Source organism: Rana temporaria, chromosome 3 (assembly GCF_905171775.1).
Source record: "Rana temporaria chromosome 3, aRanTem1.1, whole genome shotgun sequence".
NCBI classification, from domain to species: Eukaryota; Metazoa; Chordata; class Amphibia; order Anura; family Ranidae; genus Rana; species Rana temporaria.
In genome coordinates, this window is record NC_053491.1 from 200,092,724 (window position 1) to 200,112,401 (window position 19,678).

The window sequence follows — 19,678 nt, forward strand, 5'->3', positions numbered from 1 at the left end:
ACGAACGCGCGTACCTTCGTGGATCGCCGTAAACAGCTAATTTGCATACCCGACGCGGAAAACGACACAAACTCCCCCCAGCGGTCGCCGAAGTATTGCATCCTAAGATCCAAAGGCGTACGAAGCCGTACGCCTGTCGGATCTTAGCCAAAAGCCCTCGTGTCTTTGTTTGTGAATTACAAATAAAGATACGACGCGGCAAATTTGAAAGTGAATCTGGCCCATAGTGCTTAAAGTAACCTGTGTTTAGATATAGCCTAAGTTCAGTCAAAATAGAAACACTGATTGCAATTTATGTCCCCTGTGATGATTTTCATGTTTTTTTATTTTTATTTTGATTGCACTTAGGCTTTAATAAACTCACTTAATTTATTGATTGAAGGGCACTCAATGATTTTGCAGATTTCTCAGCAGCCTAGACATCATATCCCATGGTGCAATGTAGAGGTTTTGGCAATCTATTAGAGGCCCCATCATTACATTGTGCAATAGAGCCAGTGTTTGTCAATGCTGTAATTGTTTTAAAAAAATTATCTAGCAAAAGAGTTTTAGGGACACACTGGGGCCTTATTAATCACTAATCGAGGTAAGTTTACAAATTTTTACCTCAGGACTCATTTATGGTAACACAAGCATCAGAATTCAGGTTCTTATGGTAGTAGATGGCAAAGGTTAAGAGCACATATTGTACAGTTTTGGTATATAAGATGCAGACATCCCAAGTATCCCATGAGGTGTGATAGTCTCACGCATTTGACACCCGCGAGTCCCGCACAATATCCCGGCTGAGTCTGTCACTCAGCCACAGCAGCCCTAGCGACCGTCGCAGCCATACTCCATTCACTCGACCGTGCGGCGGGCAGTTGATCCAGATCCCCAAATCATCATGCAGTGCCAGCCATGGTGTCAGACAGAGTCAGTTTGTAAGCTGGCAGACAGACTGTGCAACAGCCTGAAACTGCCAGCAATGTGAACCTGCCGGGCGGCCATATGTGATAACAGACGTCCTTGCCAGGAAGACCAGCCTGTGTGAGAAGGGAGGACTCACACTGACTCTGGTGCACACAGGCTGGTCCTCCAGAGTGTGTGAGTTCTGCAGAGTGTGAATAGAGTGACACAGTGATGCTGAGCATCACCGTGTGTCACTCTCTCTGCACATCTCTTAGCTCACTTACTCATCAAGTGTCACTCAGGATGATCCCAGAGAGCAGTGAGTCACAGCATGCCAAGTCTGAGCAGGGCCCATTTTAGGACACTGAGTCAGCACTGCAGGGACCAGATTCTCTAAACGGGGCAATTTACTTAGCAGGTGTCCACAGGGGCCATTCAACAACTTTTATATAGTTGTGTAAAATTGGGGGGAGGTTGTCAGAACAGAGCACCAACTCCCTGAAGTGAGTTTGCCACCTCCCTGAAGGTTGGGATGTCTGGAGATGGTTGTCAGTGCAGAGCGCCACCTCCCTGAAATGAGTTTGCCACCTCCCTAAAATAAGGTTTTTCAAGGTTGGGATATCTGGAGATGGTTGTCAGAGCAGAGCGCCAACTCCCTGAAATTAGGTTTTTGAGAAAAAGGATATTGTTTAGTGTCACTTTAAACTGTATAAAAGCAAAACATCGACTTGACTCGTATAGATGGTTTTGTTACTAAAAGCAGATTTTTTTTTTCTCAAGTTATCATTTAAAGTGCGCTTAATCTTTGAACATACCGAAAACATTTAACAAACCATTTGATACAATATATTAGGCTACTTCTTTAAAAACAGCTGAAAATCTAATTAACCAGTGCAGCTTGATTACTTGTTAAGAAGGAAACCATCTCATTCAACCATAAGGCATAAATGACAAAAAAAAAGCATTGAATATTTCTTTCTTGCACAAAAAAAACCATCACGCTCACACTTATTCTGTTTAAAGTAAACCTGTAACACACATACTATTCTCCCCATTGTTTATGTTTTTATTCTGCATCTCATTTGTTATATTTCTATTATATGACAAACAATGCTGTCAGTATCTGAATATTATTTCTACAGAATTCGATTTTTTTTTATTCATTTGGCAAGTATTCTGCAATACAGATAATGGGCCAGATTCACATAGAGATACGACGGTGTATCTCCTGATACACCGTCGTATCTCTGACTTAGGCCGGTCGTATCTATGCGACTGATTCATAGAATCAGTTACGCATAGATATGCCTAAGATCCGACAGGTGTAACTGTGTTACACCGTCGGATCTTAACTGCAATTTAAAAATGGCCGCTGGGGGCGTTTTCGCTGATTTACGCTGAGAAATATGTAAATCAGCGAGATACGCCAATTCACGAACGTATGCGGGCCCGACGTAGTGTTGTTACGACGTTTATGTAAGCGATTTCCCGGCGTATACTTACCCCTGCTTCTATGAGGCGCAGCCAATGTTAAGTATAGCCGTCGTTCCCGCGTCGTTTGCGTACGCCGATTCACAAACCCGCTCGTCGCAAGTTACGCTCACGCCGAAACCACTGACGTCCTAGCGACGTCATTGGGAGCAATGCACGCTGGGAAAATTCGCGGACGGCGCATGCGCATTTAAATCGGGGACGCGCCTGATTTAAATAGTACACTCCCCCTAGCCGCGGAATTTGAATTCCGCCGGGGGATTTACGATCGGCCGCCGCAAGTTTGGAGGTAAGTGTTTTGTGAATTACCCACTTGCCTCTTAAACTTGCGGCGGCGGATCTTAAATCACATAGGTCACGCAGATCTAAAGATCCACTGATATATGTGAATCTAGCCCTATGACTACATAAGCAAAAAGCACAAGATAACACTTGCATACAAGTGGTCATCATACGAGTGGGCACCGTACGGTATCACTACATCCCATGTTTTATGCCAAGATCCACCTCTCTGCCTCTCAGTGTCCCGGTGCAGATACCAATCCACCTTTCTGATGCTGTAGCATAGGCAAGCCTCCTACATCCTACATAGGAATGATCTGGCCTTTCACTGGGGTACAGTTCAAAGCCATTTTCATTTTGAATTGATGAAGAGAACATATTACATGGTGGGATTTACAGAGACACTAACTAAACAGCAAACTTGTTTTTGTTTTCTCTTGTGCACTGCTTCTTTTTTAAACTGGTTATATTAAAATGTCTTTCACACAATTTATTTTAATACTGGATTTACCATACTGTATACCCTCTTAGCCTTGAGCTCTAATTCTTCACATAATACAGGTACACACTGGTTGAGTGATTAACGTAGAACTTTATCCACAACAACTTACATTCCACATTAATAATTACGCTACCAAAATGAGTGCTGTATATTGCCTCAAGCATTGATCCCGTTTCTTCAGCCATTTTGCTGAAGCCCAGAGCCCCTGGACGCCAGTATATCTTTAGGCTGTCAGCAGATTGGCCTCTACATTTTTGGCACAATGACTTAATTTTCTGACTAAAGTTCCACTTTAAAATCTCTGCTTAGTAACACTGAGGGCCAGATTCACAAAAGGGATACGACGGCGTATCTGCTGATACGCCGTCGTATCCCTATTTCTATCTATGCGACTGATTCATAAAATCAGTTACGCATAGATATCCCTAAGATCCGACAGGTGTAATAGTTTTACACTGTCGGATCTTAGGATGCAGTACTGCGGCCACCGCTGGGGGGAGTTTGCGTCGTAAACCAGCGTCGGGTATGCAAATTAGGAGTTACGGCGGATCCATGCTGGTTTTTCACGTTCGCTACGTCGCCGCTAGTCAAGTTTCCCGTCACAAAGTTACACTTTTTTTTTTGGTGCCTTAACTTTAGTCAGCAAGTGTATTGCTGTCTAAAGTATGGCCGTCGTTCCCGCGTCGAAATTTAAAAATCAACGTCATTTGCGTAAGCCGTCCGGGAATACGGAAGTACGCTACGCGCGTCGCCGTTCAAAAAAATGACGTCGCGGTGCGCAAAGCACGGCGGGATTTCGGAAACGGAGCATGCGCAGTAGGTCCGGCGCGGGAGCGCGCCTAATTTAAATGGCACACGCCCATTTGAATTGGCCCGCCTTGCGCCAGAGGCCGCGGGCGTAGTTTTCATCGCAAGTGCTTGGTGAATCAGGCACTTGCGATGAAAAATTGCGGCGGCGTAACTTATCTAGGATAAGTTACGCCGCCGCGATTCTACATGAATCTGGCCCTGAGATCCTAAGTTAATTTTTACATATTGTTTGGCTTATTGATTTTTGCACAAACTGTCCCTACAGTTTGTATGGGTCTGCTGTGGACATTAAATGACAAGCTTTTGTGCAGAGCAGCATAAATGGTAGTACTGTATTAATTTCTCTGAAAATCCTCATGTAATTATATATATATATATATATATATATATATATGCACACACACACACACTGTATATATGTAATATTATTGATTTTCACAACACAAAATATATTTTTCAATAAAATGAACTGTATACATACCACATCATTGTATTTTTCAATGTACTTGTACAGTTCTAAAATAGCCACATCATCTTTAAATTCATGTTCATGTTTCTAAGGACATAATAAAGATACTAGTGAAATGCATGTGTCATATAAAAAAATATTTAGTACAGGTCTAAGATATCACTACAATATACAACCTTTATATTCTGCATAAATATTCTTATATATAGCAACAAAAGTGCTAGTGATGTCCTACCTAAAATTAGCACTGCTCAGCGCTCAATAATAAATAATTAAGGAAGTTAGCAACCAAATATAGTATGGATGTGAATATAAGATTAAAAAAAGCAGCTGCTTAAAATACATAAAACATGAAACACACAGTAATAATAAAACTCTCTAAAAATGTCCCAGAGTCCAGTATACTACTGTAGCAGCGCTACTGTCAAACCACCGTTTGAAAGACCTCTATGTGTGGTGCACATAGGAAACAAGATGTAGTTGATCAAAACAGTTCTTAACCAGTGCTCCTTTCACCAAGGGATAATCACCACGTGGGGGGATGTTCTCCCCTTTTGGGGATGCACTCACCAAAGTGTAATATTAGATCAGCATGGAACCATCATCTACATCTGCTATTACTATTGCACTCTCCACCACTTGCTCTTGCTTGTTGGATTAAGTCCGCAATACCATAAGAGCAAATACAATTCATATAGTGCAGTACCGTTTAAAAAGTTTATTGAAAAAAAAACACCAGTATCCCTTATACAAATATGCGTACCCCAAGAAAAAGATCTCAAGCAAATAGTGTGTTACTTGTGACTGTGGTTGCTCTGGTCACCATGACAATGAAGCCGCTCTGATTGCCAGTACGTCTGCAGGCTTCCTTGTTCCTGGTCCTTGGAACGCTCACAGTGCTCAGACGAAGTCAGCCAATGACGAAACGCGTCAGAACGTGACTCCTAACGTAGGATCGGAAGCACTGTGAGCGTTCCAAGGACCAGGAACAAGGAAGCCTGCAGAAGTACTGGCAATCAGAGCGACTTCATTGTCATGGTGACCAGAGCGATCACAGTCACAAGTAACACACTATTTGCTTGAGATCTTTTTCTTGGGGTACGCATATTTGTATAAGGGGTACTGGTGGGTTTTTTCCAAAAACTTTTTAAATGGTACTGCACTATATGAATTTTATTTCCTCTTATGGTATTGCGCACTTAATTCAACAAGCAGGAGCAAGTGGTGGAGAGTGCAATAGTAATGGCAGATGTAGATTATAGTTCCATGCGGTTCTAATATTACACTTTGGTAAGTGCATCCCCAAAAGGGGAGAACATCCCCCCCACGTGGTGATTATCCCTTGGTGAAAGGAGCACTGGTTAAGAACTGATTTGATCAACTACATCTTGTTTCCCTGCATCATTATTGTTTCTTATGTGCACCACACATAAAGGTCTTTCAAACGGTGGTTTGATAGTAGCGCTGCTACAGTAGTATACTGGACTCTGGGACATTTTTAGAGAGTTTTATTATTACTGTGTGTTTCATGCTTATATATAGACTTATTCACTAGAGCAGTGCAAAAAGCAAAAATGATGTGCAAAATATAGTAGCGATTACCAAGGAAGCTCAGTATAATTATAGTAGATCTATAAAAGATGGATTGCAATTTGAGAAATACACTGGTACTGCAAAAGATAAGCACTGGTAAATTGCATGAACCCAAAATACCCGGCTCACTTTAGAACCTCATCGAACAGTATTTTTTCTGAAACCAAAACTACACCAGTAGCACCATGTAATTTGCCAAACTAGTATTGAAACTGCTTTGAGAACAAAAGCATACCACTCATTATCAGCAGTTTTTACATGATGGAACATAATCATTTTGGGCAAATTAAGACAATAACATCCCATAGTCATACACGCTGCGGTAGTTACCCATAAGGTCTTAGATACTCCATAAATGCTTAGTTGTCATGTGATCACGAATTTTAAAGGTACCCAATAACCAGGGGATGACAAAGCTAACTAGTTACATCTGGGTTAGTCAACCTGGTTAGATCATGCTTCTTTATCCAAGTCATCCTTCAAACTGTAACTTATGTACTGTAGGTTATTGTGAATTCCAGTAAATCAGGAATAGGATATACAAGCCCAAGATGTTTCCTCTAGATAGCTATCAGTTGAATCAGCACCCAAACCACAGATAACAACATCCGGACTACTAAGTCATAAGACTATATTGTCATGGGGCAGCACATGGATGCCACGTACACTGGCTAGATGTTAAAATGCATAGGGCTCTTTGCTTATGAAACTGTAGCTATTTTGAGGATGGTTGGCAATGCGTGGTTAGGTATGATAACTCAACAAACTTGTATCTAATTGTTCTCAAATCCAGTCCTTATATCTCTCCAACGGACCATATATTAAGGATATCCTTTACCTTGTACATGTAATTTAATCAGAAGTACTGTCTCAGTAATTATCAGCACTTTGTTAATTGATTGAAATAAATTACTAGCTGGGGGTACTGGAAGACTAAGGGAGAGAAACATGGATTTCCAATTTCAAGGGTTACTTTAATCACTACAGCCAATTTATAATAACAGTTACCGTATTTTCCGGTGTATAAGACGACCTTTTGCATGTAAAATAATGGCCCAAAAGTTAGGGGTCGTCTTATACGCCGGGTACCTGTCTGTCAGACGGCGGCCATCCATGATTCAAAAGCCGTGCCTCCTCCTCCAGGCTGTTCCGTGATAGGCGGAACACTAATTTTCCCAGCAGAGCCTCTGTTCAGTGTTCTGCCTATCACGGATGCCTTCTCATCCTCAGCCTCGGATGAGAGGACATCCGTAACAGATATGGAATGTAATAAAGGTAAGACACAGTTATATTTGCATACTAATATTAGTATTTTCTTTTTGGGCGCTGACTCTTTTATCTTAACAACATGGAAGTGTTCATATTTTCACAGAAAGGAGCAAATCCTGATCTGTCATAACACATACCTGGAAATGGAAATATATTGTATTTAGTACACTTAGGGGGTTATTTACTAAAGGCAAATCCACTTTGCACTACAAGTGCACTGAAAATGCACTTGGAAGTGCAGTCGCTGTGGATCTGAGGGGGATATGCAAGGAAAATAAAAAACATAATTTTTGCTTGTACATGACTGGATGATAAAATCAGCAGAGCTTCCCCTCATTTCAGAGCTTCTCTCAGATCTACAGCGACTGCACTTACAAGTGCACTTTAAAGTGCACTTGTAGTATGAAGTGGATTTTCCTTTAGTAAATCAACCCCTTAAACTCCTGAAGTCATTTGATGAGCACCATTTGTTTAGGCCTTATGTACACTGCTGCTGGTAAACAGATGTTTAGGAGTAGTTGGGCATTTTTTTCCAACTGCTTCTGAACTCTCCTCTGTTATCTTATCAGTACATGTATACACGGTCATTTATAGTTGTTTCTAGGCAGTTGAGTTTAGAGGCTTTTTCTGGAACCCCAAAAAATGCATTCAGAAGCTGTGTGTAGAGGCATTTCAAGCGCCAAACGCACCTAAATGTGGCAACTCGCGTTTAGCAGCATTTCATTTACAGATGTTTTTAATTTTAACCAAAAAAAATGTAAAAAAAAAAAAATCCAAACGCATCTAGATGTAAATGCGGCTAAACGCAGCATGTAAACGCTGCTAAACGGACATTTTTAGACGCCGGTTTCTAGCTGTCAAGTTAAATCGTTCAGGTTGAACAACGTCCAGTGTACACAAAGCCTTACATAAAATATATAGCATTGACAATGTCAGTTTGACAACTTAGTTATAATATGGCGTTCACATCATGTGCACAACTACTTTTGTACTAAATTGATGCATTTCATGAAATACCTTTGATTCTGAAGTCAGAAACTCTGTCAGCTCTGTGGAAGACAATGAAGGAGCATCTCTGATGTTTTTATAAAAGGATCTGATCTCCTCTTTAAATTGCGGAATGTCTTTCGCATAAAGCAGCTTGTTTGTTGGTGCTGACTGTAAAAGATGCAAGTACACTTCTTTCAACACAAAAACAAGAAAAGTTATAAATGTATTAAAAGTATGCCCTTTTTTTCTCTCTGTGAACACTCAAAGTTGATCATATGTCAACATAAGTCAAGACAACACAGGGTCCCATAGCAACATTTTAATGGGACCCCATCCGTGGCAGGTGGCCTATGGGGCAGTCCTATTTATTTATTTGGTGGTTAGTTTATAATACACTTCTATATAAGTTCCATATTTCCCCAAAATACAGGAGGCCACTGAATCTGAACATTCAGATATTGTAGCCCGGCAGTCTGAAGGAAGGTTCAGGCAGGTTGAGGTAGGACTGTTCATAACTAGTAGCTTCCTCTTGACACACTGCTGTGTTAAGCCTATGTAACATACCAAATGAGATCAGCTTCTCCTTTACAGTAAGCTGGATTCAAGCAGATAGATCAGTATGTGACAACTGCAGGTATAACTAGTCTGCACTTCTCACCTTGTGCAAGTAATCAAGGTGATCTTTCACTGTCTATATAAAGTAGGAGCCTCTGGGTAAGATATGTAAATACAAGTATTGGAGGTACCATCATCCTGAGATCATATGAGATATTTTGGGTCTAAGGTCCCCAGACCAGAGAACCAAGGGGGAAGGAATGGGCCAATTAGGACTATCGCGGTACAGGTACATAAATGAACAAATGAGGATGAGTATTTAAAACAAAAAATAAATTTTTTATTCAAAACATGTTTTGAATAAAAATGTATTTTTTGTTTTAAATACTTATCCTCATTTGTTCATTTATGTACCTGTACCGCGATAGTCCTAATTGGCCCATTCCTTCCCCCTTGGTTCTCTGGTCTGGGGACCTTAGACCCAAAATATCTCATCTTTCACTGTCTATAATGAAAGAACAAATAATATTTTACAATTTAATGGGCTGTGGTTTTGGTGCTCCCAGAGCCTCATGTATGCAGTTAGATTTTTTCAACCTCTGTACAATATCCTGCGTGAAGGCCTACCAAAATATTCATTCAATTATTATCCATTTAGATAGGCAATGCATGATATGATGATGTTGTTAGAAAGTCTGGAAGACACCATTAGTTTTAGCAGTTGTCTGTTGCTTATGTGAAATTTAATAGGAAAGTTTGCCACTTTTCAGGCATAGTAATGAATGAAGACTGGATCGTAAAACATGTTAGTGTCGGCTTCAAATTATAGTATGTTTGTCATGTTAAAACACATAAGTATAATTATTCATGACCATGAAAACTTTCAAAGAACAGGAAAATATGTACTCCTAAAACCCCTTACATGATACATTACCTTCCCTAACTGTTGCTCTGTAAGAGAAAATCCATCCATAAAGGCTTGTGCAATTACTGATAGGCAGCTTTCTAGAAGTGCGGTCTTTTTGATATCAAGAACAAATTGTGGGTTCTTCAGTATGTTGACCCAAAACCTCAGAGGAAGACTAGAAGAATAGATATAGACATATCACATAACACTAAGTGGTTCAGTAAAAGCACTATTAGAGCAAGACTAAATCTAACAGTTCTCACTGCTCATATGCCCATAAATCTGAAGACTATTGTAACCTACATGGCAGGTAATTCAGTTTGACAGTTTCTAATATAATACTAACATTTGTATTGTTCATCCATGCAATTTTATTATTACATCATATTTTCACTGATACCTTAAGGCACAGGTGTCGACAGTGGCGGCCCGTCCATAGGGGGCGCCCGGGCGCCGCCCCCCCTCCCCCAGCCAGTAAAAAAAAAACAAAAAAAAAAACTTTTTTTTAAACATGTCCCTTTAAAAAAAACGAAAAAAAAAAATCCTTATGTGCACTGTGTCCCGGCACCGGGCGCCGGGCATAGTGCGGTATGGGTAGAGCTACGTCTGTGCAATCACAAGATTGCAGACGCGGCGCTACATTGGCAGCTAAAATATGCCTTTGTGGCGCAAACCGACGCGCCACTATTTCCGGCGCGATGGCCTGTATTATGGCCGGGCGGGTGCAGTGAGTGCACACAGTGCATAGAACTATTTCACCGCCCCAGTGGGCGGTGCTTTCTTTCACAGTCTCCAAGCACAGGAAGTGACCTCAGCGCTGCAGCTCAATAGAACACGCACGGCCTGAGAGGATCTTCTGCAAAGAGGTAGGGAACTAACTGAAGCCATGCCTTCCCCCCCCAGTCCCCCATGTGAGAAATATATTTTCGGGCAAAATCGCGGCACCCTCCAGCACTAACCCCCCCACTTATTAAAACTTTTTTAATGTACCATCTGGCCGAATAGGCGGCCGTCAGGACCCCCCCCCCTGCTTATTGAAAGTTTCCGGGCGGCCGTCACTGATAATGATTTTTAATGTTCAATGCAATGCATATTATGGGTGAAATGCCAGCCGTCAGCAGCCTGAGCCCAGGAGAAGATGGGGAACTACAAGTCCCAGCAGGTTATAATATAAGGCTCCTAGGTGGATGGGTGTCTTATATTATAACCTGCTGGGACTTGTAGTTCCCCATCTTCTCCTGGGCTCAGGTGCATGCAATCCACCCTCTATGGGACTACAAGTCCCAGCAGTGAGAAAAACTAGACAAAGATGGTGGATTGCATGCACCTGAGCCCCAGGAGACGATGGAGAACTACAAGTCCCAGCAGGTTATATAAAGCTCCGAGGTGGATGGATGACTGGACAGTGACACAGTGGGGACAATTGGCACAGCGACAATTAAAGGGCACAGTGGTGACAATTGGCACAGTGGCTGTGTTTGATGGCATGGCACAGTGGCTGCGTTTGATAGCATGGTACAGTGGCTGCATTTGATGGCATGGTACAGTGGCTGCATTTGATGGCATGGTACAGTGGCTGCATTTGATGGCATGGTACAGTGGCTGCATTTGATGGCATGGCACAGTGGTGACAATTGATGGCACAGTGACCACAATTGATGGCATGGCACAGTGGTGACAATTGATGGCACAGTGACCACAATTGATGGCATGGCACAGTGGCTGCATTTGATGGCATAGCACAGTGGCTGCATTTGATGGCATGGTACAGTGGCTGCATTTGATGGCATGGCACAGTGGCTGCATTTGATGGCATGGCACAGTGGTGACAATTGATTGCACAGTGACCACTTTTGATGACATGGCACAGTGGCTGCATTTGATGGCATGGCACAGTGGTTGCATTTGATGGCATGGCACAGTGGCTGCATTTGATGGCATGGTACAGTGGTGACAATTGATGGCACAGTGACTGCGTTTGATGGCATGGCACAGTGGCTGAGTTTGATGGCATGGCACAGTGGTGCGAATTGATGGAACAGTGGCTGCATTTGATGGGCACAGTGAGGCTGCGATTTTTTTTTCTTCGTTTGCGCCCCCCCCAAAAATTTTGAGCACCAGTCGCCACTGGGTGTCGAACACAAGGCCCGCGGGCCGAATCCGGCCCTCCAGGCCATTTTATGTGGCCCTCGCACCTCTCCTGCAGCTGCAGGAGAGCTCCAGTCCTCCTCTAGACCCTGTACTTTCTGCTTTCAAGCAATGCATCCATCTTCTTCCCAGCAGCATAAGGAAAGTGGATGCACTGTGATGTAAGGGAGTATGGGGGACTCAACTTCTGATGGTGGGGGCTCTTGACATCTAATGTAAGGGAAGGGGATGCACTGGACATCTAATCTTACAGATACAACCGGCCCTTTTGAGGGTAATCATAATGCCGAGGCGGCCCACGATGAAATTGAGTTTGACACCCCTGCCTTAAGGGCTTCAATATACTTTACACTAAATAATCAAAGCATGCAAATATACCTATTTGTCTTCCAAATATGCAATACATCTGGGTCTGAAATTTTTCTGATTTCTCCCTGAGTATCCAAAAAATCAAAAAAGTATTTTATAGCTATAGGAGGTTTTTGCGAGATTGTCCAAATGCTGTGAAACAGTTTTTCTACAGAGGAATGTATGGTGACCTGCAATATAAAAGGGATCATTTGATAAGTTGGGAAATAGAACCAACAGAGATACTTTGACATCTGTATTCCTACATAGTATCAACAGAGTAGTAGTAATTTAAATGTTAGTAGGAGTCAGAATCATGAACGTATTTTTTCTAGAATGTATAACCTCCCTAACCACTTAACCACCAAAAGATTTTACCCCCTTCATGACCAGGCCTTCTTTTGCTATTTAGCGCTGTACTACTTTAACTGGTAATTGCGTGGCCATGCAACACTGTACCCAAATTAAATTCATATAATCTCTTTTCACACAAATAGAGCTTTCCTTTGGTGGTATTTGATCATCATTGTTTTTTTTTTTTTTATATTATTATTATTATTATTATTATTATTATTATTATTATTATATAAAGGAAAAACAGATTTTTTTTTTAAAAGCTGTATTTTTTTATCTTGTGATATAACACATATCCAATAAAAAAGTAAAACAATCAAATTTCTTCTTAAATTTAGGCCAAAATGTATTTAATAAAAGAAAAATCCCAATAAGTGTATATTGATTGTGTGACAGTTATAGCATGTACAAACTATGATATCTATACAGTATATTATACACACACACACACATTTTAGCAGAGACCCTACAGTATAAAATGGTGACCATTGCAATTTTTTTATGTCACACGGTATTTGCGCAGTGGTCTTTCAAACGCAATTTTTAAAAAAATACACATTTATGAATAATAATAAAAAAAAAAACATTAAAGTTGGCCTACTTTTTTTCTATAATGTGAACGATGTTGTTATGCCGAGTAAATAGATACCTAGCATGTCATTCTTTGAAATTGCACACACTCGTGTTATGGCGACAGACTACGGTACCTAAAACTCTCCATAGAAATTTCTACAGGTTACCTGTTTAGAGTTACAGCACGCATTTATTGTGTAATATCCCAAAGCGCAGCATATAATTTACTATTTTTGTCTATGTGCACAAGCTTATGAGACGTGTGTAACGCTTGCAGCTGGTTAGTGATATCTATTAGGCTTTGGGTTGAATAGCTATTAAATAGCTATTAAAATACAACACTGTACCTTTGTAGAAAGGAGTTTTGTCAGATACATTTCCTTTACTTTAAACTTTTGTTTGCCTTTATTTCCCATGTTTTGTAGATCATCACTTTCTTCAAATTCTGGCAGTTCCTGGAAACAAAAATGTAATGTTTCTATATTTACATGAAATAAAAAGTTGTATGAGCTTTGCGCTCATTTTATAGCAAAGAAAAATAAAAAATAAAAAGTGATAAAACATGCAGTACAATGGCTAAACGTTGAGGCTAAGTATTGGGTACTTGAAGCAAGGATGAAGTGCAATATAGATATGATCATTAGAGGAAGAGTGATTAATACATGATACACGCCTAATATGACCTTAAAGGGAACTCCAGTAATTTTTGTGTTTATTAAAAGTCAGCAGCTACAAAAACTCACCTGTCCCATGATCCAGCGATGTGCTCATCCGAGCCTTCCCTTCCTTTGGTTTTCTCTCCCCGGCGCCAGCATCTCAACTGTGGGCACCTGGCTCTGATAGCAGGGTTCCCACTGCCAAGCGGCGCAATGTGACTGATCTCGCAGTCTCCCGGCACCTATGATGCGAGGGAGATGACTGTGGGGAGGGAGGAGAACTTCCGCCTAGGCGGTCCGAGCGGAAGTGGGAGCGGGTACCTGTGAAAACCAGGTAGCCACTCCCCCCAAAAAAAGGGCCCTTTGGAGAAGAGGGGAGCGGGTACCTGGTTTTCACAGGTACCCGCTCCCACTTCAGCTCGGATCGCCTACGGCTGAAGTAGGCTTAAAGTTCCCCTTTGGGGAGGAGCTCTGCTTTAAGGGTTGCAGAGAGTTAACCACTTCCCCACCGCTCCATAGACAAAAGGCGTCTACAGAGCGGTGGAGTTATTCCGGGACGACGTCCCTGGGACGTCCTCCCAGAATGCTTCACTCGCGCGCCCCCTGCGGCGCGCTCCCAGAAGCATCTGTGAGCGCCGGGTCTAGAAGACCCGGCGCATCACAGATCGCGGTAAATCGCCGCTGATAGCGGCGGTTTACCACGTGATCGCTCCGTCAAATGACGGAGCGATCACTTGTAAACAAACCGGCGTCATGTAATGACGCCGGTTCCTCCCTCTCCTCTCTGTACCGATCGGTACAGTGTGAGAGGAGAGGGGGGAGAGCGGCAGCAGCAGCAGCTGCTGTGGGATGGATCTGTGACAAATGCAGTCACAGATCCATCCCTCCCTCCCTGTGCAATACTCTGCTATACCCCCCACACTCTGCAATACCCCCCACACTCTGCAATACCCCCCACACTCTGCAATACCCCCCACACTCCGCAATACCTGCTAATATGACAGAAACGAGAATTTTATTTTTTATTTTTACTGAATTTTCAGTGTTTTTTCTTTTATAGCGCAAAAAATAAAAACCGCAGAGGTGATCAAATACCACCAAAAGAAAGCTCTATTTGTGGGAAAAAAAGGACAAAAATTTCAGATGGGCACAATGTTGTATGACTGAGTTATTGTCATTCAAATTGTGAGAGCACCGAAAGCTGAAAATTGGTCTGGTGAGGAAGGGGGTTTAAGTGCCCAGTGGTCAAGAGGTTAATGGCTGTATATATACTGCTATGGAAATACAATGCTTTTTTCCATCCCGATGATGTCCAGTGTGGCGAAACGCATTGGCCTGAGCTAGGCACTGTAAAGCAGTTATATATTGGTTGAACTGGATGGGCTTGTGTCTTTTTTTCAACCTGACTAACTATGTAAGTATGTAACATACATGAAAGGGGTCTGCAAACATGGATTTGTGATAAGTCAGTTTTTGCAGTCCTGCATTTACTGCATTTACTTCAGACATTTACTGCAGGCTGTTTATCCTGAGTGCTGGGTTAAGCACTTGCTTTGTAAGTACGATTTGTTTTAATCTTACTGTTTAAAAAAAATATATATTGTTACACTGCAGACTTTTTTTCGGTTCTTTACTGAATAGATACATGAGGGAATAATAAAGCAACAAGGTAGCCATCCATCTCCTTGCTTATAATCATTTGTCAAAGAGAGGTCAAACATATCTGATGAGCAATCCTGAGCCACTGGGATTGCACTTTTAAGGGAATGAAACACTAGCATGTTATTAGGGTGATTTTATATTATGGACAATGTATGTGTAGCTCATAGATTTTCACCTACACATGGTAAGGGGCTCCAGGGTTTATGACTGATATAGGGAAAACAAAGTTTCTGTTTTCTCAGAATCTTAAGTCCTGTTCGGAGTCACAGAGCCGGGATGCTTTCTATATGGGAGGGATAACACCTCCATTCCTAGCTCCACATTTTACCTGGAAGCCAGATCTTGTTATTAGTCTCATGTGTGCATAGTCCTTTATATTTGTGCTCTGTCTTATTCTCAAGCCTCATACACACGCTCGGTTTACTCAGCAAGAACCAGCAAGAAAACTGCTGGCAGAGCTTTCTTGCCGAGTATACCGAGCGTGTGTATGAGGCTTTCAGGTTTCTCGACAAGAAAACTGCCCAGAATCTACTTACCTGTCGCCGTGAAAACCCGCGCATGTTCAAAATGACTTTGACGCATAAGCGGTAGCTTCCTAAGCATAGGTAGGGTGCAGCAAGTTGGCGGCGACGGCATCGAATGTGACGAGCGCATGCCCGTCGTACGTGATGACGTCACCACGTTCTTGCCTTTCAAGAGAGCCGCGGTTCTTTTGGAAGGAGAGTCTGTACACTCGGGCGGCAAGAGATTCTTGCTAAGAATCTCGTCAGGGAAAACAACGTTTTTTTCCTGACGAGATTCTGGCCCGTGTGTAAAGGGCTTCAGTGCTCTTTCTCCTTATGCTGTGGGAGCCTGCTGCTTTATGAAGAGATTGAGAAAGGACTTGTGCTGACAGTTTGTTTTGGGGGGCATTATTAGGGGCCACCCTGTTAATCAAGATTCATAAACTGATCTGAGTTTAGTAACCCAGCTGAACAGATGCGTTTATGCTATGAACGTCATGTTCAAAGCCCTCCTGCACTGAAAATGTGTTTAAAAGACAAACCTGCTTACATTGTTCCTTGGTGTCCCTGTCTCATGCATGGTTTGCTGCTGCCAATACTAGTGGAGCCTGTTCCTTTACAATATATATATATTGCCTATAAATGTGTGTGGGGTAGGGAGGAAAAAAGTTCCACTATCTATCTCAACATGAAAGGATAACGGAAAAAGTTGATCTGCCAGATTTAATATACTGGTTGAAGTGATAAGTTCTAAGATGTCAATACTGGCCAAGTTGGGATTTCCAACAATAAACTTATGAACAAAGTAACATGACTTATTTGATACTTTATGCTTTGCTCTTTAATTGTACATTGAACTATAGGATATGTTCACATTTTTCACATTCTATAGACTGTATATATAAGCACTGCATACAGGAGCATAGGCTGTAATATGCAAAACCAGCAACAAAGCCCAAATTGTGATCAATTTCATTTACAAAATTGATTATTGCATTCTCCTGACTGACAATACCTGCATTATTTAAATAAAGACAGCGGATGAAGATACAGGAAAACTGGCTGTAAAGAAGAAATTGCTACTTACCAAATGCACATAATCGCTGGAATATTGTTTAGCTAAAAAAAATAAATAAAAAAATATCAGATTAAGTAGGAAGTGAGGTATTGGTAAAATGTGATTTGGCAAATGTTTTCCAACCCCAGTTCTTAATTACCCTCCAAGCCTTACTCACCTGAAATGACAGAAATAAAGAGGCTGCCCCTGGGCTAAATTGTATACTAAAATTAAGCCCATTTGTGGATGAAATGCTTAAGGCTGTTTTCACACTGAGACGTTGGTGGTAAAGCGCCGCCATTTTTAGTGGCGCTTTACTGTTGTTTTTGCAGCGCTATTCAGCCTCTAACTGAGCGCTTTTAACCCCTGCTAGCGGACGAAAAAGGGTTAAAACTGCCCGAAAAGCGCAGCTCAGCGGCGCTTTGCCGGAACTTTGGTGGCGCTGCCCATTGATTTCAGTTTCAGGGGCGTTTTAGGAGCAGTGTATACACCGCTCCTACAGCGCCTCAAAGATGTGGCTAGCAGGACTTTTTTTAACGTCCTGCCAGCGCACCGCTGCAGTGTGAAAGCCTGAGTAGAGGCTCTTTCAAGGCACTTTGCAGGCGCTATTTTTTTTTTGTTTACAAAAGTTTTTTATTGTGAGAATAAAAATTAGAGTACAAGCATAGGTAGAAAAAACATAACCCTCTTTAGAGGTATATTAATGACATGGTAATACATAAGGCACATTGTAGTGTTTGGTCCCTGGGTGAGTATAGGGTAATCCAGCAGCATATCACCAAAGTTTAATGTGTATATATAAAAAAAAGAATAATAAGAGATAAAACATAGGCATCACATATTGACCTACCAATATGACCATTTGGCCTCAAAGATGTGAAGACTATCATGTATTGTGTGGTAAATTCTCTCCGATAGTTTTAATAACTCCATTCTATCGAGTACCTGTGACCAATAGCAGGCGCTATTTTTAGCGTTATAGTGCCTGCAAAGCGCCTCAGTGTGAAAGCAGCCTAAGGCCTCGTACACACGACCGAGAAACTCGACGAGCAAAACACATCAAGTTCCTCGTCGAGTTCCTTGTTAGGCTTGTCAAGGAACTCGACAAGCTTGCTTTGCGTACACACAGTCAAGCCAAAATCTCCTCGTTCTCAAACATACATGTCAAACCGTGACATACAACACATACAACAGCAGGGGAAGTTCGATTCCACTGGCTAAACTCTTGGGGCTGCTTTTGCTAATTTCATGTGTTTGCGTGTTAAATAAAAGTTTGGTAAGAGACGATTTGCACTTTTCAGTCTGTTACAGCTTTAAAAATGTGTTATCTCCATTACAAATGCTACTTTTACTCCCGTCTCATACTGTAATCTGAGCAAGCGTGGGTTTCTTAGCATACAGACATCCTAGTTTCTCGTTGAAAACCAGCCCGTCGAGGATCTCGATGAGCCAAATCAGACTCCCGTCGAGAAAATTGAGAACTTGCTCTCTTTTTGACTCGTCGAGGTTCTCGACAGTTTCCTCAACGAAAATGTACACACGACCGGTTTCCTCGGCAAAAAAATATCTCCCAGCAAGGTTCTTGCTGGTTTTTGCCGAGAAACTCGGTCGTGTGTACGAGGCCTAAGAGTGGGACATCCCAGACTGAAATCAAGAAATTGTAAATAATGACTACATGTACATTTTTGCTTTGCCATAAAAATACAGCGGGTCCTGTTTGCTAGCTAGCAGCAGTAATTTATGTATGTCCCTACAGTGAACTGCTTCCCTCATGTTCACCTTCTCTGTCAGTGATAAAATAATGAGCTGCTTGCCCTTTTTTCTCCTTTCCATAAAACAGCCTTTTTCAACCAGGGAGCCTTGAAGTTTCTTCAGAGGTGCCTTGGCAAAATGACAAAAAATGTATCAAAAATTGTATACAAGGCAGCAGGTGGAGGAAGCCTTCCTTTTAGTTACACAACGCCAAGGGTTTTCATCATGCATCATTATGACTTTCTAGACACTGGCATCCTAACAACCAATGACATCATCAGTTAATAAGAAGGATGTCTGTTGCCTCCACAGCATCCTTGTTTGACCCTCCTCTGCCCTGCTCCCCCAGCACTGGGTGACATCAGCTGACTGATGGAGAGAAATTGAGGGAGAAGAGAAACATAGGAATACTAGTCAGCACCAGTTTGCCAAAGTGTATTTGCTTTGGAAGAATAAATCATCTCTAACGTTGGGTGTCCTACGTGTGAATTTTGCTGCATTGTGTAAAGCTATTAGAATAGTTTTTTTAAATTTTACAATGGGGTGCCTGGAGACTGTTCATATGTTTCAAAGGGTGCCTTGAGATTGTCTATAATTTTAAAGGGTGCCTTGACTGAAAAAAAGGTTGAGAAACACTGCCCTAGAGCATGGCAACACCCCTAGCCAAGATCAAGTTTAACATTAGGCACAATGGGCTAGGCTAGAATCTACTGTAAAGGCTGCAGAAGCAACAAGGAAGCTTTTTACCGACCACATATTTTTTTCCCCATGATCAACAGAAAAACATTCTTCTCATGTAAACGTTATTAACTGTTGGTATATTGTTAGCCAGGTTGGGACCAGTAAAACAAGAAAATGTTCAGTGT

At 41.8% G+C, this 19,678-nt stretch overlaps 1 protein-coding gene across 1 annotated transcript in view; it reads right to left on the reverse strand.

The window, feature by feature from the left end:
* The window catches only part of PLXNC1 (plexin C1), a 151,119-nt gene that overhangs the window by 2,412 nt on the left and 129,029 nt on the right, over positions 1–19,678 (reverse strand). Inside the window, exons 25-30 of the mRNA XM_040344126.1 lie at positions 17,091–17,122; positions 13,530–13,637; positions 12,286–12,446; positions 9,787–9,934; positions 8,325–8,465; positions 4,458–4,532 (exon numbers count right to left, since the gene is read on the reverse strand). Of these exons, the coding sequence (XP_040200060.1) occupies positions 4,458–4,532; positions 8,325–8,465; positions 9,787–9,934; positions 12,286–12,446; positions 13,530–13,637; positions 17,091–17,122 (665 nt within the window). The remainder of the gene's footprint in view (positions 1–4,457; positions 4,533–8,324; positions 8,466–9,786; positions 9,935–12,285; positions 12,447–13,529; positions 13,638–17,090; positions 17,123–19,678) is intronic.